The following is a 26,784-nucleotide window of genomic DNA, read 5'->3' as shown; positions in this document are numbered from 1 at the left end:
TGAATTTGATCATGTCCAGCTGTTCTCATCCTCGGAGCCCATTGACATTACAGAAGAGCCTTATAAACACACTGAGAGTACTTGCTGGTCTCAAGGGTGTTGCTTATGACCTAGACCCATTGCAGGTTTAGCCTGGGTCAGCCTCCCACACTTCAGCAATCCTGCTCTGGAGCAAGGAGGCTGTTATGAAGTCCCTTGCGCAGTGTCCACGTACTACTCGGGTTTTTCACTACTTGGGAGGAATTTGTGGTCAAGGAGGGTCACCCTGTGTGTATACTTCCTGAGGCTTGGAGACATCTTTATTTGCCAGGACATTTCATCCATGCTGTGGCTCCCCTGCCTTACTTTGTAAAAATAAGGGGTTAAATAAAGATGCTGGGGCCTGTGGGCTGCAGGCTGGGAATGAGCATTGCCAGTCACGTGGTCATGATGAGCTGGTTTTCTCTTTATTATAAGAAGTTGGGTTATTCTCTTACACTGTTGGTGGGAATGTGAACTGGTGCAGCCACTCTGGAAAACTGTGTGGAGGTTCCTCAAACAGTTAAAAATAGACCTGCCCTACGACCCAGCAATTGCACTGTTGGGGATTTACCCCAAAGATACAGATGCAGTGAAACGCCGGGACACCTGCACCCCGATGTTTATAGCAGCAATGGCCACGATAGCCAAACTGTGGAAGGAGCCTCGGTGTCCAACGAAAGATGAATGGATAAAGAAGATGTGGTTTATGTATACAATGGAATATTACTCAGCTATTAGAAATGACAAATACCCACCATTTGCTTCAACGTGGATGGAACTGGAGGGTATTATGCTGAGTGAAGTAAGTCAATCAGAGAAGGACAAACATTATATGTTCTCATTCATTTGGGGAATATAAATAATAGTGAAAGGGAATATAAGGGAAGGGAGAAGAAATGTGTGGGAAATATCAGAAACGGAGACAGAACATAAAGACTGCTAACTCTGGGAAACGAACTAGGGGTGGTGGAAGGGGAGAAGGGCGGGGGGTGGGAGTGAATGGGTGACGGGCACTGGGGGTTATTCTGTATGTTAGTAAATTGAACACCAATAAAAAATAAATTAAAAAAAAAAGAAGTTGGGTTATTAAGAGGGTGGGGCTGAAGGAGAAGCAGGTGGTCAGATGAAATAGGGCAGGTGAAACAGCAACATTTCAGAGTCAGGGGCCCCCCACCCAACATCTGGGCAGAAACTTCTTGTTTTGGAGATAAAAAAGCTGAGGTTCAGAGAGATGATATGAAATGCCCAAATGACACCACCAGGCACAGTCTCCAACTCTGAAGACTAAAATTTTGGATTTCTGGCCAGTGCTTTTTCTGCTTCACTACACTGGAATGTACCTGCAGGGTTTATTATTAAAGGGATTCTTCGTGAAACACAACAGTAATCCAGTCATTTAGTTGGGTTGACTTTTAAGTTTATGCTTGTGTTTTTTTTTTTTTTTTTTTTTTTTTTTTTTATGCTTGTGTTTTAAGTCTAGCAGACCTGGGTTTTGGAGTTCTGTATCAGGTGTTCCACAGTTGGAATTAAAATGAGATCACATCTATGAAAGTGCTTTGATATGTGTAATGCTCTACACCAGTGGTTCTCAAAGTGCGGGGCCCAGATCACCAGCATCTGCATCACCTGGGAGCTCATTGGAAATGTGAATTCTCTGCCCTAACCCCAGGCTGGCTGAATCAGAAACTCTGGGGGTGCAGACTGGTAATCTGTTTTTGACAAGCTGTCAAATGATTCCTTTGTGCACTGAAGTTTGAGAACCGCTATTCTGCATCAAGAGGAGATCAGCCTTCTAGGGGGCTTGTGGGACGAAGGCTTTAAATATCTCTGATTTTTAGCTGAGGTGGCATGGGGTTAGGTTCACAAATCACAGATGGGCTGGACAAGATCACTTAAAAGGTTTGGCTTTTTCCTCGAAAACGAGAAAAGGCTGTGTGAGCATGTAGGGTGCTGTCACACTGTTTGAATCCAGGAGCACACTCGTAGTTTAGCTCTACGTGTTTTCAGAAAGTATTCTTTTCATCTCTCCTGTAAGGCAAAGCTCCCTGAATGTCATTTCTCTGTATGCTGAAGCCAGAGACCTGTGGTTATCAATTGGTTTAGAATGAAGTCATCAATATTAAGATGTTTTTCTCCACCTGCCCCATCATGTTTTTTTTTTTTTTTAACATATTAAATGAAAGTGAAATACTATTTCTCAGCAGGCTTGAAACTTCAGGATTTCCTAGTGGACAATGAAACCTTCTCTGGATTCTTGATACACAACCTTTCTCTGCCAAGGCTCACTGTGGACAAAATGCTGGAGGCTAATGTCAGCCTCCACAAGGTAAGCTGCGATGTTCAGGTTCCTTCCTTGGTGGGGCTGGTGGCAGTTAGATTCTTTAAGAGTGCCTGGAAAGAAATGAATAAACCCTTGTCTTTTTTTTTTTTTTTTAAATATTTTATTTATTCATAGAGACACAGAGAGAGAGAGGGGCAGAGGAACAGGTAGAGGGAGAAGCAGGTTCCATGCAGGGAGCCCGATGTGGGACTCGATCCAGGGTCCCCAGGATCACACCCCAGGCTGCAGGCAGCGCTAAACCACTGAGCCACCAGGGCTGCCCTAAACCCCTGTCTTGGATTTGGTGCTGAAGGAGATTATTAGCTCAAGCTCAACTTCACTGTTTTTACCTCTCTGCTCAGCCTGGCATTGCCAAACCATCCCGGGAGTGGAGTGTGCAACTTGGTGTCATGGGCCATCTGGTTGAAATAAAACTGATTTCCTGCCTGTCAGCTGGCATTTGTTGATAACTTCCCCCAAAGGGGGGGAATAAATTTAAGTTAAAATGAATTAAACGTTTTTTAAAAATTTCTCACCATTCTGAGACTGTAGCCAGAGTTGAGGATTACTGATCAGAGCAGCTGTCTATAAAATTTAAGATAGAAGATTTAAAAAACTTAATACATCCTTTAAAGATGTATAAGAAAAATGTATAAGGAAAAATGATTTTTCCTTAATTTGTAAAACCAGGAAGTAGTATTAGTGTTTACATAGAATTTTATTCTTAGATTCTTAGAAAACTTCCTTTGGTATAATTAGTTATCACACAGCCCCTGTGCAGTGAGTAGCAGACCCAGGTTGCATGGTTATCGATTTTCAGAGAAGCTTCCCAAGTGTATTCTTTGGCAGAAAGGGGCACTGCTTCTTTCCTCTGTCTCCTGTCTACACACCAGCTTATCTTTACAATAAGCAAAAGTAGTGGAAATGTTTATGCCCGAAAATAAGGTCTTTGCTTTACATAATGTAGAATTTTTAAAATTAGAAAAATGTGCTTACTGCTTGCCCTTATGAAACTAGGAAAATATGCCTTGTGTTTACCAGTTGTATGGTTGGGAGATGGGCCAAAGGCAGCGAGCTTATGAAAACAGTTGCATTTAGCACAATTTCCATTCCCCCCTGCCAATTTCGTATCTGTCGCATCAGATCAGTTTAAAATAAAGGGCGAGGTCGTTCTTGCACGGTATTAGGGTCTCTCTGTAGTCAGTGCTCTCAAACACAGACACCCAAGGTAGGCTGACCACAAAGACTACTTAGAATTAGGAGCAAAACGGAAGCATGCTTCCGTGCCTGGTGGTGGGGGAAACCTTCACGGAAACTGTGGCAGGCCCAGTGCTCTGCAGCGATAGAAAGCTATATTGAAAACCTGGAGAGGGTTTTGGGCTGTCACTCACACTTGGTTGTCCTACAAGCAGATCAAGCTGCGCTAATTTAAACTACCAAGGGGAGGTAGTAATGGACTGTTACAGAATCTGCATCATCCATGCATTCCACAAATATTTACTGTCGATAGTATTTCAGCATTCTGGACACAAAGTGAGCAAGAAAAGCCAGCCCTTCCTCTTACTGAATTTGCTGTCTAGGTCAGTAAGGACCATGTAATGAAGAAGTGCTGTTTATTGAGGCCCAGCCAAGCTAATTAGGTAAACAAAATACAGCCAGGGAAAGGCTCTCTCGGGGGTCTGCTTTAATGAATGCAAAAGAATGACTTAGAATTGGCCTTCCATGAGGACTTTTCCTAAGAAGCCTGCCTTTCTGGTACTCTGCTCTGGGGCAAATAAAATGAAGAGTTCCAAATTCTGAAATTGCTTCAACATAATTTTGTGCATCAGTGAAATACCTATACCTACAAATAAATAGTATGAATGCCTTTTTTAAAAAAATTATTCAGCCCAACCCCAGCTTAAGATGTTGTAAGTTCCAAAATAATAAAAATGTTTTTGCCTCATAAAATAAAATAATAAAAATGGTTTCAGGCGTTTAGATTTTCAATTCCTATTTCCTGAATCATGTGCCCCACTTTTGAGAAAAAGAGTTGGACTCAGGATTTCCCTTTACAAGGACAGGAGTGTGGGAGATGATGAGTCAAACACAACATTCAGATTTTAAGTTTCCTTTAGGTATTTTTATTTTTTAAAAAAGATTTTATTTATTTATTCATGAAAGACACACAAAGACATTTTACACAGCAGAGAGAGAAGCTCCCTGAGGGGAGCCCGATGCAGGACTTGATCCTCAGATCAGACCTGAGCCAAAGGCAAATGCTCAACCACTGAGCTACCCAGGTGCCCCAGATTTTAAGTTTCCTGTCAGATTGTGCCTTGATGCATCCCAAAGTTCAGTAAAAAGATCTGATTGAACTATTGGCGATGGTGTCCATTCTTCAAAGCTATATTGGCCCAGCTTCCCATCTTTGTAATCTGGTTTTGCTTTGTCTCTCTGCATGAAATGCTTCCAGGTATTTCTGCAAGGCTACCAGTTACATTTGACGAATCTGTGCAGTGGATCGAAGTTAGAAGAGGTGATTCAACTTGGTGAACAAGAAGTTTCCACGCTTTGCAGCTTGCCAAAGGAGAAGCTGGATGCAGCAGAGCAAGTGCTTCGTTCCAGCATGGACATCCTGAAGCCGATCCTGGTGAGTAGGCTTGCCATGTGGAGAAGCTGTAAGCACTAATGCTTTGGGAATGCGAACATTTTCCCTGGACAACATAACTTTGTTTTTGTAGGAACATAGGGCTGGCTGGGAGTTTGAGAGGTAATTTAGCTCCGTGGTATTCTGTTCTTTCAAACTTCAGAGCTTTTTCCCCCCGAGGGGTGGGGGGGGGGGGGCGGGGCGGGGAATGAGTTGGGCATGGCTCTGAGTCTAAGCCTAGGGTCCTTTGTGCCTATTTCGAGAAGACCTGTTTTGTATGTTTTTAAAGATATTGTCATTTGAGATTATTAGAGTTCATTTGAGGAGTTTCCCAGACTAAAAAAAAGTCTCAACATCATTGATGGGAAGATAGATATCTGTTCTTAAGAGCATTTCTGCGAGGAGACACTCTAAGCTGTCACAGTGGGGAAACCTCAGAATTGGATGGGAACACACAATGATAATTAATCAATGACAAAATTGCAGTTACAGAAAAAAAATTGCAACAAAGTCTGATCGGCTTAGGAATCAAGAGTTTAGAGAAGTGGTCCCAGAGTTATACACATTCATTCTTAAAGAATATGGATGAACCTGAGCAATGTGGTCATTGGAGGGTTCGGTATAGTTCCAAATAGGTGTATTTCTTTGGATTTTCTGAGAGCTCTGGTGACCTGCCTCTCCAACAACATCACTTAGCATCTGATGTTCTGGTTTCCCACTTAGCAGATAGCACTCTGATTTGTCAGTAGATTCTCTTAAAACCAGGGAAAGAGCCTTGGAAGAAGGATGTGCCTCGAAAGAGATGTTCCTCATTATAATAAAAAGGAATCAGAATCCTCTGGGATTTGGTGCAGCTTGATTTCTTTATAGAGAGTTATGATTATCCCAGGGATACTAACAATGTTTAGTTTCTAGATCCTGGGCCTGGATCACAGCCTAGAAAGTGATCTTAGAAACATCTTCTGAGGTTTACACACTAGTGACCATCAGGAAGTTCTTTTATCTCACTTGACTTTATGACGTTGCAGCTTCTGCCTGAGATGAAGGTAGTAGGAAAACTGTGTGAGTTCATGGGATTTTCCAAGGCAGGGTTGATGGTGAACCAGTCAATGTGAAGGGCCTAGGCCTAATGCTTAAGATCTATTTTTGTGTTATTCCAGAAGTAGTATCTTCTGTTTCAGTTTAAAAAAAAAATACTGAATTGCTTTGTTCAGTGGCCTGTGATTATATTGGTTAATGTTTCTATAGTGTAAGTTCAAGTAAGATATATGTTTCTGAATGGGGATGATGTTTATAGTTCCAGAAAACTGGTCCAAGTGGCTACATAAGCTCATTTGTGTAGACATATGCAGCCTATTGGCACTTTTTGGGTTGTGTGACATAAAGGGCCAAAGGTTATTAGAAATAGTAGACCATTTCCTGGTACAGTTTTAGCTGTTTTGCTGTATTTCACTACAAGACTGAAATTTTCACCCTTTCAGCCGGATAGATGCAAATTTTAGAAATATGGGTGCTTTTTTATTTTTTATTTTTGAAATATGGGTGCTTTTAGAAGACACAGTAATTTATATTGGTGGCCATTCATTATTTCATTTCTGTTTAATAAACATGTATTGTGTGCACATCCCAGAAAATCCCTCCACTCTGTAATGTCTGAATTGCACTCCAAGTAGAATGACAATATAGCCTTCATGATCTGACAATCAGCAGCTTAGGTTTCAATCTAATAATCCCTCCGTGCTTGGGAGGGTTAGCATGATAGGATACATGGAAATATACCAGTAAGACTGTCAGCTGCATCTCAGCCCATCCTGTTGTGGTTGTGCCTTGGAAATCACTTGGTTCATGACTGGGTATTAAGGTGGCTACCAAATGCTTTTTGCACACTTCTTGGGCACAGAAAGCATCTCAGGTTCTGCTCCTGCCTATCTGCTGTTGCTGAGAGCTCTCTTTTCATAAAGCCAGAAAATGAGGCTCTTGAATTAGAATGTAGTGAGTGGTCAAAATTGTTCTGTGTAAAGGTGATTTTGAAGGATACCTTTGGGAGGAAATAATTTCCAAACATTTTGAAATGTGACTTTTATTTATCGAGTTAAACAGGGCCTTAATTGGAGCACTGGGATTGATATTTGATTTACATTAGGCAGCCCTTTACTCCTGCCACTTGGTTGACATTTCAACATTTTCGATGGTAGATGAATGTGACATGCGACATCATTGGCAATGGGCGGTTAATCACACCGAGAAACACAACAGGAACAGCAGCCAGGTGCCAAGCCCAGCGTCATGGGAAGATAAATTGGGGTGTCAGTGTGTGTTTCTGTACCAGAAGTGGATTTTCAGGAGAGACATATTTTGAAACATTTCTCTGTGTCTCTCCTTTTTTTTTTTTTTTAATTTGGTTAGTGTGGATGTTTTTCTGTTTTTCAGCCAAGAGTATTCTCTTTCTCCTGAGCCACCTTTTCTTTCTGATGACCTCTGGACAGCAGTGTTTTGACAGCATGGGGGGGAAGTGTGGCAGAGGGGAAGGGCCATGGGCTCAGGGTCACCTGCATCTGGATTCAAACATTTCATCAGCAGTTTTACCAGCTGTGTGACCTTGGATAAGTTTAGTGTCGGTCAGCCTCGGTTTCTTCTTCTTTTACATACAGATAATATAGTTTACCTTTTGTGACTGTTGCTTATACATATGAGGAGCATGGCAGGGGGTGGTCAATAAATAGAAGTTAATCATCAATAGAAATATTTTCATGCTGAAAGCAATTGCTGGCAACATGGAAATTTTCGACTGTGTTAGGAATCAGTCATGCCAAGCAAAGTAGACCTGGAGGATGATAGTTCAGTGAAAAGATTTTATTCTTTGCCTAGATGTTGTCAAGGCTTCTTACCCTGTAGATTCTATTCGTGTATATACCTCAATTATTTATACCTTGCATGAAAGTTAATACTGGATATCAGAATGCTGTTGCTTCCATAAAGTTCTCTGGGATTAATAGTGGTTACCTATAGACATTCTCCTTTTAATTTAAAAGCGTATTCATTTATTCAACTATGTTAAGTTCATTATGTGTCAGGTATGTTCTGGGAGCTGGATTCACCCAAGATCCTCACAAAGATGGCTTCTGATGAGTACAGGGATATGTTGATCTATGAAATACTATCTCTAGGTTAAATGCATTTATGAAGAGAGACTTGTGTTCATAGTACTTGTACTGCTGACCTAACAACCTCTAGGAGGGGATTGTGGCCATCTACCAGTGATTTCTTTTGTCTCACTGCTCGGCAAAGTGGATTTGGCTGTTGCAGTTGACTGGGCAGGTGAACTTCCTTTGCCTATCTTGTGGGTCCTTCCTGAAGCGGCACCTGTCTTTCTCAGATAGAGAAGTCTTTATGGGGGCCTCTCTCTGCTGTCCTCCAATAACCTCTGATGTGTTTTGTACTGCAAGAAGGAGCCATAACAGTGGACCAGCAAATTTTGGCCGGAGGGATTTATTTGCTTCTATTATCAAGGTCCTTGCTGATTGTGGTAGCTTTTTTATTGCTGCTGTAACAAATAACCACACACTTGGCAGCTTAGAACAACATAAAGTTTTTATTTCATAATCCTGTAGGCCAGAAGTCTGGGCACAGTGTGGTTCCCCTGGGTCTACTCCTTGGAGTCTCAGAAGATTGAAATCAGAGGGTTTGCAGTACTGTATTCCTTTTTAGAGGCTCTGAGGATACTATCCTCTTGCTTCTGAGCTGATTCAGATTGTTAGCTGAATTCAATTCCTTAAAGTTGTAGGACTGAGGTCCCTGTTTCCTATCTGAACGTCAGCTGGAGGCCAGTCTTTGCTCCTAGAGGCTGCCAACCTTTCTTCTCATGATTTTCATGTGACCCCTCTCCAGCCACACTGGTTGAGACCCTCTCATGCTTTAAATTTCTCTGTCTTTTCTGTCTGCCATCTCTCTCTGCTTCTAGCCAGAGAAAGTTCTCTGCCTTTATGGACTTGTGATTAAATTGGACTCACCTAGATAATCTAGGATCATTGCCCTATTTGAAAGTCTATAAATTTAATTATATTTGTAAAGTATAAAGTATCTATAATGTACATAATGTATCTATAAAGTACATTTTACCATGTGATATAACATATTCAGGTGCCAGGGACTGGGAATGTGGACTGCTTTGGGGAGGGCCCTCACCCTGCCACAAATGTCTTTTAACTGAGAGGTAAAATAAATTTCATTATGTCTTTAAAGTGTTTCCTCAGTGCTCTTGGCTGTTTATTAGTCCCTCTTCAACTCTGTACATGTTCTTGCCATATTCTGAGAGTGACTCCAACGCATAATAAACGCTACCCGTTAGGGTTCTTAATGCACTAACCAAAGACAGCAGTGACTTTGGGAAGTAGAACATCTCAGGACAAGATGCGAGACATTGATCAACAAACCATCAAAGGTTTACTGTATGTCTGCTTTGCACCAGGAACTGTTCTAAGGTGCCGGAGCTTCAGTCATGATCAGGGCAGACCAGTGCACACAGAGCTTTCATTCTAGTGGGCACCGAGAACCAGCTCTTAGGCTGAGATTGGGAATTTGAAGAATTCTTCACAGGTTCTGGGTCTGTAGAGTGAGGGCTGTCCTCCCATCCCAGTTTCACTGATGACTCTCCTGCAGCTCCCTGACCCCCAGTCTTTACCAGCACGGGACACTGTTAGGTAGGTTTGGATTCTAGTCTTGGCTCACCGTTGTCCCAATGATGTGAAAGTGGTGTCTGATCCTTGAGGCGGGGAAAATGCTGTCAGATTCTTGAGTTAGGAAGGACAGGCATACGGACTTATCTTCATCTTAATGACAGTTTGGGTTCTGCATAACCATGTGGCTAGATTGTCTCGACCTCTGATGATACCTTTACCCTAAAAGGGAAAGTTCGGTTTCTGTGGAACAAAGAGTTCCGTTCACATGTCTTCTGATGCATGCAGCATATTCTTGCAAAGGGAGAACTCCGTTCATGGGACAAAGGAGGTAAAGTGAGCAGTGCCCTGAGGTCCCTAGAAGACCAGTGACCTCACAGCTGGGCTGTGTATAGATTGAAGGAACAGATGGAGAAGGAGGAAACAAAGTCATTCTTGTCTTGCAAGCTCTTTGTTTAGTGTTGTCTTGATCCTTAGACAAAGGCTTGGAATACAGAGTGGCTTGGCTCATTCCTTTTCAGGGCAACATACTTCAGCTTATCCCAGGCAGCCCTTAAAGCATTTGTGTGAGGTTTTTTTTTTTTTTTTTTTTTTTTTTTTGCAGGAGAAAACAGTTGCTTTTCTCTTCCTATATAAAAATCAGACATTTGTGTGAAGTATCAGATTTTGTCTGGCATTGTTTGACTGTACTGTCCACCTGTTTACAGCACAGGCATTCATCTGGCAGTCCATTGCAATCCTTAACATTTGGTAGGTGGTAGAATGACACACCTCATGGATTTACTCTTAAGACTGTGTTCACTTAATTCCTATAGGAAAAGGGGAGCACACATTTGGAAATAAATTGGTGAATTAAGCAGAGTGTTAATATTACTTGCTCAACTCCATCTGTACAGACATTTCTGCCTTAGTTATAGTACTTCTTCCTCCAAAAATACTGTAATTTCTTTTTTTTTTTTTAAAGATTTTATCTATTTATTTGAGAGAGAGAGAGAGAGAGAGTACAAGCAGGGGGAGCAGCAGAGGGAGACGGAGAAGCAGGCTTCCTGCTGAGCAGGGAGCCTGATGTGCAGCTCGATCCCAGGACCCTAAGATCATGACCTGAACTATAGGCAGACACCCATCCGACTGAGCCATCCAATGCTGCCATATTTTGAATAAAGGTTTAGGTTTGATTTTTGTCCTGAATTATGTGGTAGTAGGTGTATTGAAATGTGCTTAGAAACAGCAAAAAAGTGAGGGTACCTGTGTGACTCATTGGTTAAGTCTCTGACTTTTGGTTTTTCAGCTCAGGCCACGATCTCAGGGTCATGAGATTGAGTCCCACATCAGGCTCCACACTCAGCACAGAGATTGTGTAGGGTTTTCTCTCTCTGTCTCTCTCCCTCTATCTCTCTCCTTCTGCCCCTGTCCCCTACTTGTTCTCTCTCTCTAAAATAAGATAAATAAATCTTTAAAGAAAAAAAAGAAACAAAAAAAATATTTTAATGCATTAAACACAACAAATTTAAAAGTTTTTTGAAAAAGATTTTTATTGGGACGCCTGGTGGCTCAGTGGTTGAGCATCTGCCTTAGGCTCAGGGCATGATCCCGGAGTCCCAGGTTGGAGTCCCACATCAGGCTCCCTGTAGGGAGTCTGCTTCTCCCTCTGCCTGTGTCTCTGCCTCTCTCTGTGTGTGTTTCTCATGAGTAAATAAAAATAAAATCTTACAAAAAGATTTTTATTTATTAGAGAGTGTGTGCATGGGGAGGGGGGGTGGGGCAGAGAGAGAGGGAGAAGCAGGCTCCCCACTGAGCAGGGAGCTCGATGTGGGGCTTGATCCCAGGACAGGGAGATCATGACCTCTTCCCAAGGCAGATGCTCAACCGACTGAGCCACCCAGGTGCCCCAAATTTACAAGTTAATATTTAAATTGTTGAGTTGTTTTTTTAAAAGATTAGTACCTCCCTCAGACATGAGTTTTGTAGTTCTCTACTTTGATAAGAAATATTAAATTGTTCCTCAAAGGAAAACTTCATTATCAAGTAAATCACTGGAAAGAGGTAGGATGTCTTCTGGGTGGCAGTAGTCTTTGTACCTAGTATCTGGCTTCCTTATTTTCAATTTAAGCTAAGACATAAAATCCTAGCCTTGAGTTGGATTTTCTGAATATGGGCAAAGTGAAGTAGAGATTTTTAGCCTACTCTGAGAGTAAAGGAAGTTTAAAATGCCCTTAATTACATTTAATTTCACAATGTTCTATCTTCTATTTCTACTTGGCAGTGGCTTCTTAATGCGTTGATAATCTATCTCTCCCAGTCTTTATTTTGTAGAGTGATTATCTGTAAACAAATACTTAAATTCATTCATTCAGCAAATATTGAGCCCTGATCTGTGTCATGCACTGGGCTTGGGGGCGGGGGGGCGGGTGGCAGACAATATTGAGCAAGCAACCGATGTCTTTCCCTGGTGGTGGGCAATGAGTGGGACAGACCAGGGGAGGAGCAGTTGCATCCTCTGCTGGGTGTTGTGCAGGCTCTGATGCAGTCCTTCTAATCCTCTCTTTGAGGATCAGGAAGGAGGCATCTGTTAAGTTGGGACCTAAAGAATAAAGGTTAGTCAGGTAAAGAACAGGGAGAAGAATGTTCCAGGCAGAGGACCTGGCTTATGTATGGTGTCCAGAGTGGGGAAAGGAATGAAGGTGGTATTTAGGGGAACTGTACATGATTGATTGGTTCAGAGAGGAGCAGATGTAGCTACGGGGAATTTGATGGTAGAAGGAACAGTAAGACCGAATGCTGTGGAGGTGACTACAGATCAGCTGAGGCAAACTTTCAAGAGCCATGTGAGGCCATTGGGCCTCATCCTTTAGAGCAAAGGAAGCCACTGAAAGGCTCCAGAAGGTGGTGACTTGATGAGGTGAAGTTGAATGACCTTTGAAGCAGGACACATACCATCTCGTCCTCCTAATGTGCTTCTCTCTTGCTTTTAGTTTTTCTTCCACAGACATTTACTGGGTGCCTAATTATTCTATGCCAGGAACTATGCTGGATGCTCAATTGAAATAAACACCAGCTCAGAAATTAAAGTCAAATTGACTTGGCTAGGTTACTGCCTTTTTAATTGCCAGTATTTTACAATTTAGTTAAGCTACTAGGATAGAAAGACTATAATGAAATCGTTTGTTAGACCCCCTGAAAGATGGGGTATAATAATGGTCTTTGTTGTGCTAGGGCCAGCGCTCCAGAATGTCATGCTTTTCGGCAATGTTGCCATGTGGTGATTGACACACTTTGCAGAAATGGGTGGGAGCCTTTTGGGTAATACAATATGTACTTGTCTATTCTTCCTGTAATGATATTACAGTATTTAGTTATGATATAAAAATATCGAATAATACACGAATTCCAGTTAGCTTACAATAGGTCATGTAGTCCCCCACTAAAGGTTTTATCTTCACTTTTTTTCCTCTCTTTCTTCACACAAGAAAATCACTTGCCTCCTGTGGTCAATGGGGACCTCTATGAGTTCATAGCAAAGGGAATGTTTTTGTTTAGGAAAAATAATAGTAGGAATTCCAAACTGTAAATTGTTTACTGGAACTCTTTGGAAATACTAGTTGGCAAGCTTTGCCTGCCTTTGTGAGATATTAGCAGGAGACCACAGTTAATAGTAGGTGCAGGCATATGGTTCTCAGACATTATTTTGTGGCCTAGTTTCAGGGCATGGTTCTCAAAGTTAATTGTACTCAAGGAACGTAGACACTTTTCAGATTGGGTATATGGTCAAGCCAGCTTACATTCTTGAGCCTTTCTTCCACTCCTGCCCGCTCTGCTTCCTTTCCTCCTCACTTCTTTTATCTTTAATTAAAACGTATGAAATAGTTAAAACTTACAAACAGGCGTAGAGAATAATGGAAAGAACACCCCTGTACTATCACCCATCATTCACCTTGCTTGCTTCTGATTCTTTTCAAGAAATAAAACGTTGCACTTATAGTCAGTGCCACCTGTGTATCCCCTCTTCTTTCCTCCAAGACCGTCACTATCCTGGAGATGCATGCTTTTATGCCATATATATGTATTTGCATTCTGTTAATGGTAGCTTACCATATTGGTTTGTAGGTGTCCACATTGTATGAATGTGCATATTGATCTTTAACTTGTCTTTTTACCTCCACATTATATTGTTGATTTATCAGATTGATACATGTGGCATCTGATTCATTTTAACTGCTCTATGGTATTTCCTTTTTATTCTGAAATTTTAAGAACTCATTCTTCTAGTCTTTGGCTCACATTTTCACATCGTTTATGGTGTCTTTTGGTGCATAGTTAGTTTCTTTTCTTCCTTTCTTTCTTTCAAGATTTAATTTATTAATGAGAGAGGCAGAGACATAGGCAGAGGGAGAAGCAGGCTCCCTGTAGGGAACCCAATTTGGGACTCAATCCCAGGACCCTGGGATCACAACCTGAGCCAAAGCAGACACTCAACCACTGAGCCAGTGATCCCCCCCTTCTCCCCTGCAGGTGTCCTGCATAGTTTCTACCTTTGTTTTTTTTTTTTTTTTTTTAAGATTTTATTTATTTATTTATGAGAGACACACACAGAGAGGCAGAGACACAGGCAGAGGGAGAAGCAGGCTCCATGCAGGGAGCCCAATGTGGGACTTGATCCCCGGTCTCCAGGATCATGCCCTGTGCTGAAGGCGATGCTAAACTGCTGAGCCACCCAGGCTGCCCTAGTTTCTACTTTTGAAAGTTGGAGTCATTTTTTTTCCCTTGGTTTGGACTTTTTATATATCAAGAGGCTTTCCCTATCCCAAGTTCATAAAGACATTTTCTCCTATATATTGGCAATTTTCATTTTTTACTTTTAGCTCTATAATCTGCCAAGAACTTAGTTTTGTGTAGTGGTATGAGATGGAAAACTTACTGATTTTTCTTACATGAACAACTAGTCCTGGCAACAGTAATTGAATAGCCCATCTTTTCCCTACAATTTTGTAATCTTTAGTTTGCAGATTCTCATCAGTCTCTTCTCTGTATTTCGTAACATTCAGGCACAGAAAAGTAAAATCAAGTCTTGAGCAAAATATCTGGATAGCCAGAGCTTTAAATGGCGCTGAATTTGAAATTTTTTTTTAAAGCCTGTCATGTCAACCCATATCCGTGTGTAACTCCAACACATCTTTGAAGATGGAAATTTGTATTGACGATAGGTTGCCAATACTTAGGTTAATGAATGCCAAGCATTTAATCTCAAACAACAATTAGCATAAAAAGGGATCCTGATAATGACATTGATCGTCCTATTACTTATGGATGGGTTTAGCCAATGTTTCTTTTATCAACCAAAACCTAAATTAATCAGTTTCTAAGCAAACCAGAGCTCAGACTATTGACAACAGCCCTAGGATGTGGTATGGCATTTGTGTCTGAATACATAAAGGTCTGATATCCACGGTAAATATAATGAAACCCTTATGTTTATGTCTGTGGCCAACGGTGGTGTTCATGGGGTAAGCAGTACGTGCATGGAGTTTTGCTGAATTGTGTAGCTTTTAAAACAAAAAGAATAAGCCTGCCTCAAAGGTTAAGTAAGACATTTAAGTTGAAAAACCTGAAGGGAAAATCATTACCTATGAAAGTTTAAATTCATTCAGATGAGGAAGACGTAGTCTAAGAACATGAACTGCTGATTGATTTGTTCCCTTCAGGGGAGAGATGACTGCTAATAGTGACAACGGGCGGTATATCTATGGTTTCAGAGACTTGGCCTTTTGCACTTGGTGGCTGTGAACTCAATTGGTATGACGTTCTGGCCTCACATGCATTTTGTATCATCTCTGATCCCAATCAGGGTGGGGTGAACTGATTGGCTTCTCTTCAGTGCTTCACTATCAAAGCAGACTGCATCATGCCAACCAGATGTGGAATGCACAAACAACCACCTTTGTGGAGAACATGCTCAAAAAAGAGGAATGAACATTGTCCAGGGGCTATGGCTTAGTGGTTCTCAAACTTCTATGCGCAAAAAAATCCTGAAGTTTCCTGGCTCACATGCCTACCTTCTGAATCAGGAGGTCTTTGAGGGCTGGGAGGTTGCATGCTTACCGGGCACTGCAGGGGGTTCTGGTGCCAGAGCTCTCTGAGACTACATTATGTCCGTGGAACCTGCTCATTCACAATTCTCTGTCATGACTTTGGTTGTAGTTCAAGGGCCACTGGTACCATTTAAATTTAATATTTCCTTTTTGTAGATTCACTTGCTTAAGAAAGTTAGACATTATATCTCTACTGTAAAGGTAAAATCAATATCACTTACTAGAAACAGAAGGTACACGTACATATGCATCAGGATAAAATTTATGTATGTGCTTATATGCGTATATACGTAGGTAGGTATAGATTACATATATACCTAAATGTAGGTTATGATTTTTCCTTCAAGTTTTTCAGTTTGTTTGTTTGTTTATTAATTAATTAATTAAAAGATTTTATTTATTCATTCATGAGAGACACACAGAGAGAGGCAGAGACACAGGCAGAGGGAGAAGGAGGCTCCATGCAGAGAGCCTGATGTGGGACTCGATTCTGGGTCTCCAGGATCACGCCCTGGGCTGAAGGTGGCGCTAAACCGCTAAGCCACTGGGGCCGCCCCCAAGTTTTTCAGTTTAAATGTCAACCTTAGGGCAAATTTATATCTGTGCATGTGTGATTTAAATATACATTTGTATTTGTATTTCATACACTGAATATTACATAATGTAAGTATATATTTTAGCTGCTAACATTTTTTGTTTCACAGTTTTGCAAACACTGAGGAAAAAGGGGCTTTAGGGAGGAGAGAAGCATTCAACCCAAGCCTTCGGGAATTAGGTCTCGGTTTTGCGCTGAAGAGGATTTGTAATGTTAGAAATAGCACATTGGGTGTGGCTGATGTGCTTTGCGATGACAACTCTGGCTCTCTGCGTAGTGGACGGAGGGCCCCTTGACAGGAGAAACAGTTCTTCCAGCGTTAGCCAGGAAACAGAGGGGGGAGGGGAGGATGGATGGATGTCTTTTCAAGAACTAGAAAACCCTTCAGTTTTGGTAGTAAACTTTTAAGGAAGGGAAGAGAAAGGCAGGGGTCACCTTTCTGAGAACCGTTAGGGCTCACTATATACCAGGCGCTGTGTGAGGTGCTCAGCACGTGTCCTCTCATTTAGTGTTCTTGACAATGCTGGGTTACATGCCCACCATGAACTTTGTGGGTAGTTGTGGAAATCGGGCCATGGGGAGTTTGAGCCATTTGCCCAGAGTTCTGTAGCCACTCCAGGTCCCCATAACCAGAGAAGAGGAGACCGTGACAAGAATCATCAGATTCTTATTTCCATTCAGACTTTCTAAAAAAAAAGGGATAACTGTCATATTTTAAGTTGTGAAAATGGGCATTGAGTTAATTTGGCATTTTTTTGTTTTGCTGCACAATCCTGAGTGTGCGTCATCTCGTGGGCCTGATGGTAAGCACAGGAACACTTTACTTCCCCATGCCTTCCAGTTAAGACCTCGCAGTTTGGAAAAGTTTTCCTCATGGTAGGGTCTATATATAGGGCCAGCTTTTAATGGGTAACCTTTAGTTGTGATGTGAACCTAGAGAAAGAAAGTAAAAAGCCAAAAACCTCCCACTTGTTTTTGCTCATGATCACTTAGTGGAAGGAAGGACCATTAACATAATCTTTGAGTTGCATCATGGAGAACTACCTGAGTATAGTGGTTAAGAGGCCCATCTGAGGATGCAGAGTGTGGGAAAGGTGGACCCTGGTGACTAAGCCTTTCTAGGAAAGCTCATGAGTCAGGCTGGAGAGATTCTTTCATAAGTACCTTTAGACAGCTTTTATCAGAAATCTACATTCAGAATTTGGCTTGGATATTATGATGATCATGGTGATACTAGCTTAATCGTCTGTATTTAGAGTTTATTTTATTTTATTTTATTTTATTTTATTTTATTTTATTTTATTTTATTTTATTTATTTATTTATTTATTTATTTATTTATTTATTTATTTATTTATTTATTTATTTATTTATTTATTTATAAATTAGGTTCTACACCCAGCATGGAGCCCAACAGGGGCTTTAAACTCACGACCCTGAGATCAAGACCTGAGCTGAGATTAAGGGTCAGTCCCTTAACTAACTGAGCCACTTAGGGCACACCCCCTCCCTGCCACCAACCTGGAGTTCTTTTTAAAGGAAAATCTCCCAGGCTGCTCTTTTTGAGATAATGATGATCGCTGTCCACCTCCAGCTATTTTCCATGCAATTTGTATTGATTTCACAACAATTCCTGATACAAGAAAAGTAGCATAATAGCCCAGCCTTGGGGTGCCTGGGTGGCTCAGGCATTTAAGTGTCTGACTCTTGATTTCAGTTCATGTCATAATTTCTGGGTCATGGCATCAAGCCTTACATCGGGCTCCAGGCTCAGCATGGAGTCGGCTTGAGTTTCTCTCCCTCTACCCCTCCGCCTGCTCATGCTCTCTCTCTCAAGTAAATAAATCAATCTTAAAAAAATAAATAGCCCAGCCCTTTCTAGATTATAGAGGTATCTGATAATAAATAAAATGAAACCCACAGAAGTGCCAAGGAAAGATGAGTTTTCCCAGAAACTTTTGTTTTCCTATTTAACAAATAAAAATGATAAAACTGACTCTGTATCTTTTTGTTTTTTGGAAGCCTGAAAACTCAAATTTGAGGCTCCTCAGCTATTGTAATTCTGACCTGAGAGCCTGTGCATCACTGTTCTTTCTCTTTTCTAGCTTAGGCTTTCTGCCCTAACTTTGTCTTTTCCTTGGGCCCAATTATTTTCTTGTATTTACTATGACACTAGGTGGCACATAACAGCAATTAAGTATACCCATGAGCAAATACAAAGATCTGACTAAAAGTAGATATAAAAATAAACATTCTATATTAAATTTCTGGTGTTAGAAGCAGTGCTGGTTTGACCAGCATGAGAGAGAAAAATTCTCCTTTCTGCGCTTTTGGCAGCTTTCAACTTTACATGTTCTTCCTTTCTTGTGAGCCGTTACCAACTTGTTTCTCAAGGTCATTCCTCTATTGCCCATCTTGCAGACAGTGTTGGGAATTTGTGGTCAGAGTTGCATTGGACACACACACACACACACACACCCCCCAACATGAGATGATTTTATCTGTTGCATATCAAAGAGTTTCAAATATATATTTCTACACTGTTTAAAAGCATTCATCAGAGGATTAGTAAGTCTTATCTGAAATAACCTGCAGATGTGGAGTTAGAATAATTTTAGTGTCTTATTTTGGTCAGGAGTGGGTTTCTTGTTTTTTAAACTCAGGATTGTGGATGGTTTTAATTAACTTGTTTATTTTCAGTAGAGATTTCAGGTTTACATTCGAGTTTAGAAACAAAGTTTTTTTTTTTTTTTTTTTCCTTATTCCAGACAGAACTAAACTCTACATCTCCCTTCCTGAGCAACCAATTGGCTAAAGCCACAAAAACTTTGTTGGATAGTCTCGGGACTCTGGCCCAAGAGGTAAGTTGTGTCTGTCTGTCTGTCTTTCTGTCTTTCTTTAAATTAAAGATTTTATTTATTTGACAGAGCAAGCTTGCACGCACAAACAGGGAAGGTGGGAGAGAGTGAAGCAGACTCCCCGCCAAGCAGGGAGCCCCATGCGGGCCTCGATCCCAGGACCCTGGGATAATGACCTGAGCTGAAGGCAGACACGTAACTGAGCCATCCAGGGCCTTGTTGTGTCTTTCTAGCTTCAGGAGGCAGACCATTCACTATGGCTTTTGCCTATCCTGAGTTTGGCTTAGAGGGTCCTTTTGATTTGAATATTACATGAAATGTACAATAAATTTTAGAAGCATTAGTGATCTTAAAAATGATTTGGTTTGAGCTCCTTCCTTGAGAGATGGAAACCAAGATGCAGAGATGTCTCAGAGCTAATTAGTTTGTGGCTGAATGCCCGATGCCTGGTCTAGAACTTTCTCCCAGTGTTACTCTGTATCCCTAGTTAATGACTCATTTGTAAAGAGGGTGATTCCTTGTCCTCCTCCATGCACTGCATTTGCCTTACAGCCACTTCTCCGTATTTCTTCTTCAGCAGCAAGGTTAGTCCTTTTACCAAAACATTTGTTTGCTAACTAAAGGGAATAGTGTGTTCCCCTAATTCACACCTGCCCCTGTAAGCCCCTGGCCTCTGAGGTTCACCTTTGGGATTGTCTTTTCTTGACAAACATCAAGCTGAGTCTGCATGATGACAGACATATCAGAATAATCTTATATTTGCAAGATCAGGGGGGCCTGTGGGTACTTGCAAAAGCAGTTACCCTTTTGTCTGCCTGTCAGCCAGTGGGTGTGTCACATTGGTGACGCCCAACCTTGTTTCAGGTTAGACATGGACAGGAGGGGCTGTCTGATGCCCAGTGCGTACGGAGCCGAGCCAGGGGGCAGCCAGAAACAATCAGGCCTCAATGTCCAGGACAGTGCATAGGAATAATGTTCTCAGACTTGGTCCAGTCTTATTTTGAGTTGCTTCTCTAAATCATTTTTTTTTTTGGTATTTGTTTTGTGTTTCTCAAATATCGAAATTTAGGTTTCCGAGAATAAAAGTACGGTATGTTCATGATGGAAAGAGCAGAACGTTTGGAAAACACGGAGATCGAACGCCGTTGACAATTTGGCGTGTTGCTTTTAGTTCAGTTTTCTTTTTTTCTTTGAATTCTGCTTATGAGTGTCTGACTGAAGAGGCTTGGGTTTTGGGTCCCTCTCAGGAGAAGTGCTTTCTGGCCTGCCATTTGTTATTCTGCTTGTGAATACTGGTGGCCTTTATGTAGGCACAGAAGCTGGGTCACCTGGGCTTCTTCCAGGAGGCAGGAGGAAAAGCAGAAGCTGACCTGCAAGTCCATGGCCATGTCTCTGGGGCTCTGTTAGCAGGCACTGGTGCACCCTGTGCGCTCCCATCTTCCCTCCGAGCCTAAGAGCAAGCGGAACAGAGACCGTAACGTGGGAGGGTGTCTCTAAATTTAGGATCTGGGTTCAGGGTTTTCTCTTACACCTGCCTTTTGTCTGGGGTAAGAAAAATAATGGAAAGCCTGTGATGTTCCCACTGCTGACGAGGCTGAAACTCTCCACTAAGCAATAACACACCATTTTTCTTGGCAGCTGCTTCCTTCTGTCCTGCTTGCTCCCTGGTCCGGGGCTAGCAAGGGTCACCCACTCCTCGCAGTGGAACACCTTCAAGTCCCGGTGACCATGGGTTACATATTGTCCAACTTGTTATTTCCCTGAGACACACGGGAGAAGGGAAATAAATAAATGCACGCATGTATCTGTTCAGTGTTTGAAAGGAAGTATATGTTCTGATCAAAGCAGAACCCTTGAAAGGAAAAGGGAGCCAACAACTTCTCAGGACATCACTTGATTCATGCAGTATCGCCGAATTTCCCCGTATCGTTCACATGACAGATGAGAGTGGGTCTTCACTGTGCCCATTTTACAGATGGCACCGAGGCTCAGAAAGTTGGGGCTCACAGTCATCTAGTTAGTTAATTGGCAAACGCTAGGGTTTGAACCCAGGACTGTTGGACTACAAACCCCATATTCTTGCTGCCATAGCCTCCTTTTTGTGTGATGAACTCCAATGGAACCTGGACTAGAATAGAAAGGACATTCTTCAAAGAAGGAAATACGGATTAACAGAGCCTGGCAAATTGGATAGAAATGGGGACTTTAGGAACTCAATGAGTGAGCGCTGGCATGAGTTCCACATCTAGGTGACAGGGAAGGTGTGCGTGATGAGATGGGGAAGGCAGGACAGGGAGCCTCCCGCTTGTCCATTCAGTCCCTACCAGGTGCCTGACATTGCTAGATGGTGGGGTCTTGGCAGCGAGCACGCTAGCTCTCCTGTTCTCGTGGGGCTCGCATGGTGGGAGGTAGAAATAGAGAGGTCAGCAAATAACATGACAGCAAGATACCTCAATGAAGAAAAAGAAAGCAGAGTAAGAAGGATAGAGGGTGATGAAGTGTTCTTAAAGGGGTGATTAGAGAAGTCCTCTCTGGCAAGGTGACAGTTGGACCTTACGAAATGACCATATATTGTCCACTCTAAGCAGGAACAGATACAAAGACATTGATGTAGGGTATGATTAAGGAATGTATTTAAAGACCCAGGAAGACCGGTGGTGTGGCCAGAACAGAGGGGGCAAGTGAGAGGGTGCTCGGAGCTGAGGTCCAGGAAGGAGGCAAGCACCGTGCGGACCTGGTAAGGCCGGATTTACGCTGAGCGAGACAGGAAGCCAGTGGAGGGTTTGGAGCAGAGGGTGTATGACGTTGCCTAGAGAATGAGACTGCTTAGATCATACATTCTGGCTGTGAAATTAGAAGAGACTAAGGTGGGGGCAAGGGAAGAGAGGGGCCTTTGCAGCGTCTTGAGAAAGTAGCCAGCCATTCATTCATTCACACCACAGATGATTATCGAACACCGTCTTTCGGGGGCTGGGGGACAAGTGGCCACCCTTCGCTGTGAGTAGGGGTGCTTCACAGATAAGTGTGGAGCATGAGCTGAGGTGTAGAAGGATGAGTAGGAGTTCGCCCCTAGACAGGTGCCAGGAAGAGCCAGCGGTTTGGAATGACTCTGGTGCCTCCATCCAAGGATGTCCTGGTTTCACGGGGGAAGAAGTTTGTGCTTGCGGTTGGGGGCTGGTGGGCAGGTGGTGGCGAGGCAGCCTGTGGCGAGAGAAGTGAATGGCTTTCACTTACTGTCATTAAAACATCTCCGGGGCTGCTCCGCCACCAACAAAAGGAAAGGTGGCCTGGCGACCTCTGCCCTCCCTGTCCTGAATACCTCATCTAGTTTATGAAAAGATAAAGTAAGGAAAGGCTGGCCACTAGCTGTGTCCTTGTAGTATATGTCAGATGCTCCCGGTTTGGAGGGAGAGATGCTTATGACCTCTGACCTCCCCTGGAGTGCCTGGTGTCCCTCCGGAGGCAGGAGGCAAAGACAGGATCTACAGTGTCGAGGTCCACGTTACCCTCACGAACCAGGAGGCTCTGAGATAGAAAACTGGGCACGTGGTGTCGGGATCTAGGCCTTCCACAGGGCGTGGGCAGGACCGCCTAGTGTCTTCCCTCTGCCCTCCGGGGCTCAGTCTTCTGGGCGCCGAGCACACGCGGTGACATTTCAGGGAATGTAGAGGTTTATAACTCATTTATCATGAGATGGGTAGAAATGCAAAGTGCTTGATAAATACTTACTTACAAGGACAGTTGGGCCCAGAACTCTACAAGGTGCAGGAGCACATTTGTATAGGAGACAAAGTGCTTGTGGGGTGTGGGTCGCGGATACAGCCCGTGGCCGCTGGGGCGGGAGCGGGGCTGTTCTGTGCCAGGCCTTCTCTTCTGTTTTGTGCGATTGACACTTCGGGGTCTCAGTGAGGAGTCGGACCCTCGGAGGAGTGACCTGTGTAAGGCTGTAAGCCCGTGAGACACGTAGCGGGGATTCAGCCTCGGGTCTCCCCCTCAACACTTTGCCTAGCACTTAACTGAGATCAGGATGGGGCTGCACACACACACGCACACGCGCACACACACACACACACACACACACACACACTCTACCTTTCCTCCCAGGGCCTCCTCACTTTCCACAGGGAGGCTTAAGGCTCTTCAGAAAGGAGTACATGCTCTCGGGTGGGAGCAGCTCCTGATGGATGTCTGGGAACACATGGCTATTCGGAGAAAGCATTCTCTTCCATAAGCCAGAAGATAATCCAAATGAAATAAAGCCCATCACCGGGGCTCCACTGACTTCTCGTTTATGCTTCTCAGTCTTCAATTTGCATAAGAATCACTGGGGCATCTGATGAACATGCAGATTCGAATTGTGGTTGGACCTAGTTGCGGACCTAACCTGCATTCCAGACCACCTCTCACATAATGCCTCTGCTCATCCCAGGGCCACCCGTGGGGTAGCAAGGTTCTGACAACCCTATGGCAAGGCTAAAAGGACGTGACACGGAATGTTCTGGGGTGTGGCCCTGGAGAGGTCAAGAAAATAAGATGTTTCTTTCTCTCTCCTCTACCCTTGCCCTACCCTCGTCTCCCCTTCCCTCCTCCCTCTTTCTCCTCCCAATCCGTGGTGCCAGCTGTTCAGCATGAACAGCTGGAGTGACATGCGCCAGGAGGTCATGTTCCTGACCAACGTGAACAGCTCCAGCTCCTCCACCCAGATCTACCAAGCTGTGTCCCGCATTGTCTGTGGCCACCCCGAGGGGGGGGGCCTCAAGATCAAGTCCCTCAACTGGTACGAGGACAACAACTACAAAGCCCTCTTTGGTGGCAACGGCACGGACGAAGATGCTGGCAGCTTCTATGACAATTCTACGAGTGAGTGTCTGCGCAGATGGAAGCCCCGGCGGCCCCAGCCCCCGTTAGTGTTAGCCTTGGTCCGGTCCATGTCCCTCCTGCCCCATATTTACCCTTCTCCCCTGTAGCAGCATTGGGTGTTTCAGGTCTGTTTGCCCACCACGCTGAGCTCCTAGAGGAGTCCTTTCCTTATCAGCTAAGTGTCCCCACTGCTCTGAAGGAAGCCTGGCACATATCAGGCACACAGTGTGTTTATCAAATGCATGAGTGATTGAAAGCCGACCTCCCCAGTCTCCTGGGGGTTGTGGGAGGGGAGTTCCCAGAGAAATCAAGGATCTTCTTCTTCTCCTCCCTGGGCATGCTTTATAGTAAAACCTTTAAAATAACAGTTACAATGATGACAGCAATAAAAGCTAACATTTAGGGAATATTTCCTGTGTACTGGGCATTTCACCCTTACGGGAACCCTGCAAGGAAGGTTCCACATTTTATAGGCTCAGTGAGGTCAAGTGACTTGATCAGAGCCACATCATAGCTAATCCATAAGAGCCAGGGTTAAGCCCTGACCTGCCTGCCCCCTGTGCTTTATTTCTGGTAAACCACATGGCCTCTGAAATAGCTGCTAATGTGGTGTATGTGTGTATCATCAGACTCATGCATTTGATCTGCTGTTTGTTTTTGGTTCTTAGCTGCAAGGTGGTGTTAGAGAACCTCGTAACTCCATATCTGCTTCTCGCACTTGGGTGGTTTTGTGGGGTTGTGTGTTCTGTGTCTGGTGGCAGCAAGGAGCCAATGTTACAGTTTTAGACAATGCCATCCTTTTCCTTGAAAACATGATGCAAGCGAGCCTTTCTCCATTTCCAACCACAGGTGTCTCTTTCAGACACCAGTGAGGCAGCTTTTTGTGTGTTACTGTAACACAAGAACCTTTTATTCTTCTCTGGAGTAAAGCACTCCAGACATAGCAGGTTGCTTTGCAAGCCTGAAGGGGATGGCATTATAGGCAGTTTTCTGAAATGCCATCCGCTCTACTGCCTCACTTGCAAGTCAGCCCAAGGGAACCTTCATTTGCAAAGCAGATACAACTATGAGCAAATCCTTTTTTTTTTTTTTTTTAATATATCCTCCTTGCAGCGTATAGAGGATACTTGATATCTAAAAGAAGCCAGAATGACATTTTTTAAAGAATTCAGGAATTCTGGGTAACCACACCTTATTGGCTATTATAACTTTGGATTTTTCCGTTAGGAATTTTTATTACATTTATCCGATATGCCTGGGATGAGACCTGTTAAAGGGAAATGTTTTATTTTTGCTTGAAAACTTAAGACTGAGGTCTAAATTCAGCTTTTCAATGAAAACGAGTTGGCAAGGGCTGACTTACGAGTATGAATCGAGAGTTATGCAGGCATGTGCATAGTAAAACATTTTTTCTAGATTCTCTCAGTTATGAGCCATCCATCAACAGTGTTATAATGAGCTCTGGTTATTTGTCAAGCATTGTTGTAGGAGCTTTACTGATAACATCTATGTATCCTCACCACATCTCTGTCAAGTACCTAATAACTTTATTTATACAGAGGAGCAAACTGAGGCTCCTCAGTTGACCTCCTCTTGAGGTCAAGTTACTTGTTACATAGCTATTAGGTGGTGGAGCTGGGATTTGAACCCAGGACTGTTTGGTTATCTCCCAAGCCCTTGTGAGCTCCTACAAGTATATGACCATGCATATGAGTATCTGCCTTTTGTCTTCTTCGTAGCTCCTTATTGCAATGATCTGATGAAGAATTTGGAGTCTAGTCCTCTTTCCCGCATCATCTGGAAAGCTCTCAAGCCTCTGCTTGTTGGGAAGATCCTGTATACACCTGACACGCCAGCCACAAGGCAGGTTATGGCCGAGGTAAGCTGCCCAGTCCCAGAAATCCCTCTCTAGAATCCTCCTAGAAATTATGGGCAAAAAAGTGAAGTTGTGGCTTCAAATGGATTGTATCGACTATGTTCATGGCTCTTCCAGAGTTTCCAAAGAGGGAGAACCTCAAGCATGACCCAGGCCAGAGAGCTGACCCTGTAGGGCCAGCTCTCCAGCCTTGGGTATTGGAATTATAGCTGCAGGCAGACACTTCTTGGGGATGGGAAAGATTGGAAACAGTGATGGGGCATCTTGGCAGGGGGCAGCTGAATGTCTCATGGCTCTGCCTCTCCTTCATTTTTCCTGCTGCCCCTGGCTCCCCACCTGACTCCAGGTGAATAAGACCTTTCAGGAGCTGGCTGTGTTTCATGATATGCAAGGCATGTGGGAAGAGCTCAGCCCCAAGATCTGGACCTTCATGGAGAGTAACCCAGAAATGGACCTTGTTCGGGTGAGTGTCCCTACGATTACTGTGTGCCTGCTTGATGCTATAGTGGTGAGTTTCTGGTCACTTTCATGGAGATGACTGGGATGGGATGAGAATTCTTACATTTAACCAGGGTAGGTGTGTCAAGCTCAGCTCCAGCTGCAGGTGAGAGTACACAGGTAACACTGTTTCATGCACACCAGCATCCATGTATCTGGTGGTCAGAAGTCAGTTTGCCAAGAAATTTAGTGACTGTAAGACCCTGCCTATTGTCATTTCTGGTCCAAAAGCCAACCACGGCATCTTATTTAGGTTTCCTATGTCCTGGTAGGTCTCTACACAGGGGTGGGGACAAAGGCCGGGTCTGACCTCTAGATTGAGCTGAGATGCTCTCTTCCAAGGCACTGTGTGAGTGCCCAGCCACC

The 26,784-nt window shown here is 43.3% G+C and overlaps 1 protein-coding gene across 5 annotated transcripts in view; it reads left to right on the top strand.

Moving 5' to 3' along the window:
- ABCA1 (ATP binding cassette subfamily A member 1) overlaps positions 1 to 26,784 on the top strand; it is a 128,319-nt gene that overhangs the window by 48,747 nt on the left and 52,788 nt on the right. For 3 of the 5 annotated variants that reach the window (XM_038552999.1, XM_038553001.1, XM_038553003.1), the window contains exons 6-11: positions 2,223 to 2,347; positions 4,797 to 4,973; positions 19,095 to 19,187; positions 23,804 to 24,044; positions 25,784 to 25,923; positions 26,267 to 26,383. In XM_038552999.1, coding sequence (XP_038408927.1) covers positions 2,223 to 2,347; positions 4,797 to 4,973; positions 19,095 to 19,187; positions 23,804 to 24,044; positions 25,784 to 25,923; positions 26,267 to 26,383 — 893 coding nt within the window. The remainder of the gene's footprint in view (positions 1 to 2,222; positions 2,348 to 4,796; positions 4,974 to 19,094; positions 19,188 to 23,803; positions 24,045 to 25,783; positions 25,924 to 26,266; positions 26,384 to 26,784) is intronic. The other 2 variants (XM_038553000.1, XM_038553002.1) reach the window with 1 other exon arrangement.

The sequence above is a fragment of the Canis lupus genome, chromosome 11 (genome assembly GCF_011100685.1).
Source record: "Canis lupus familiaris isolate Mischka breed German Shepherd chromosome 11, alternate assembly UU_Cfam_GSD_1.0, whole genome shotgun sequence".
NCBI classification, from domain to species: Eukaryota; Metazoa; Chordata; class Mammalia; order Carnivora; family Canidae; genus Canis; species Canis lupus.
The sequence above is the reverse complement of the archived record's forward strand: the minus strand, read 5'-3'. Positions and strand labels throughout refer to the sequence as shown.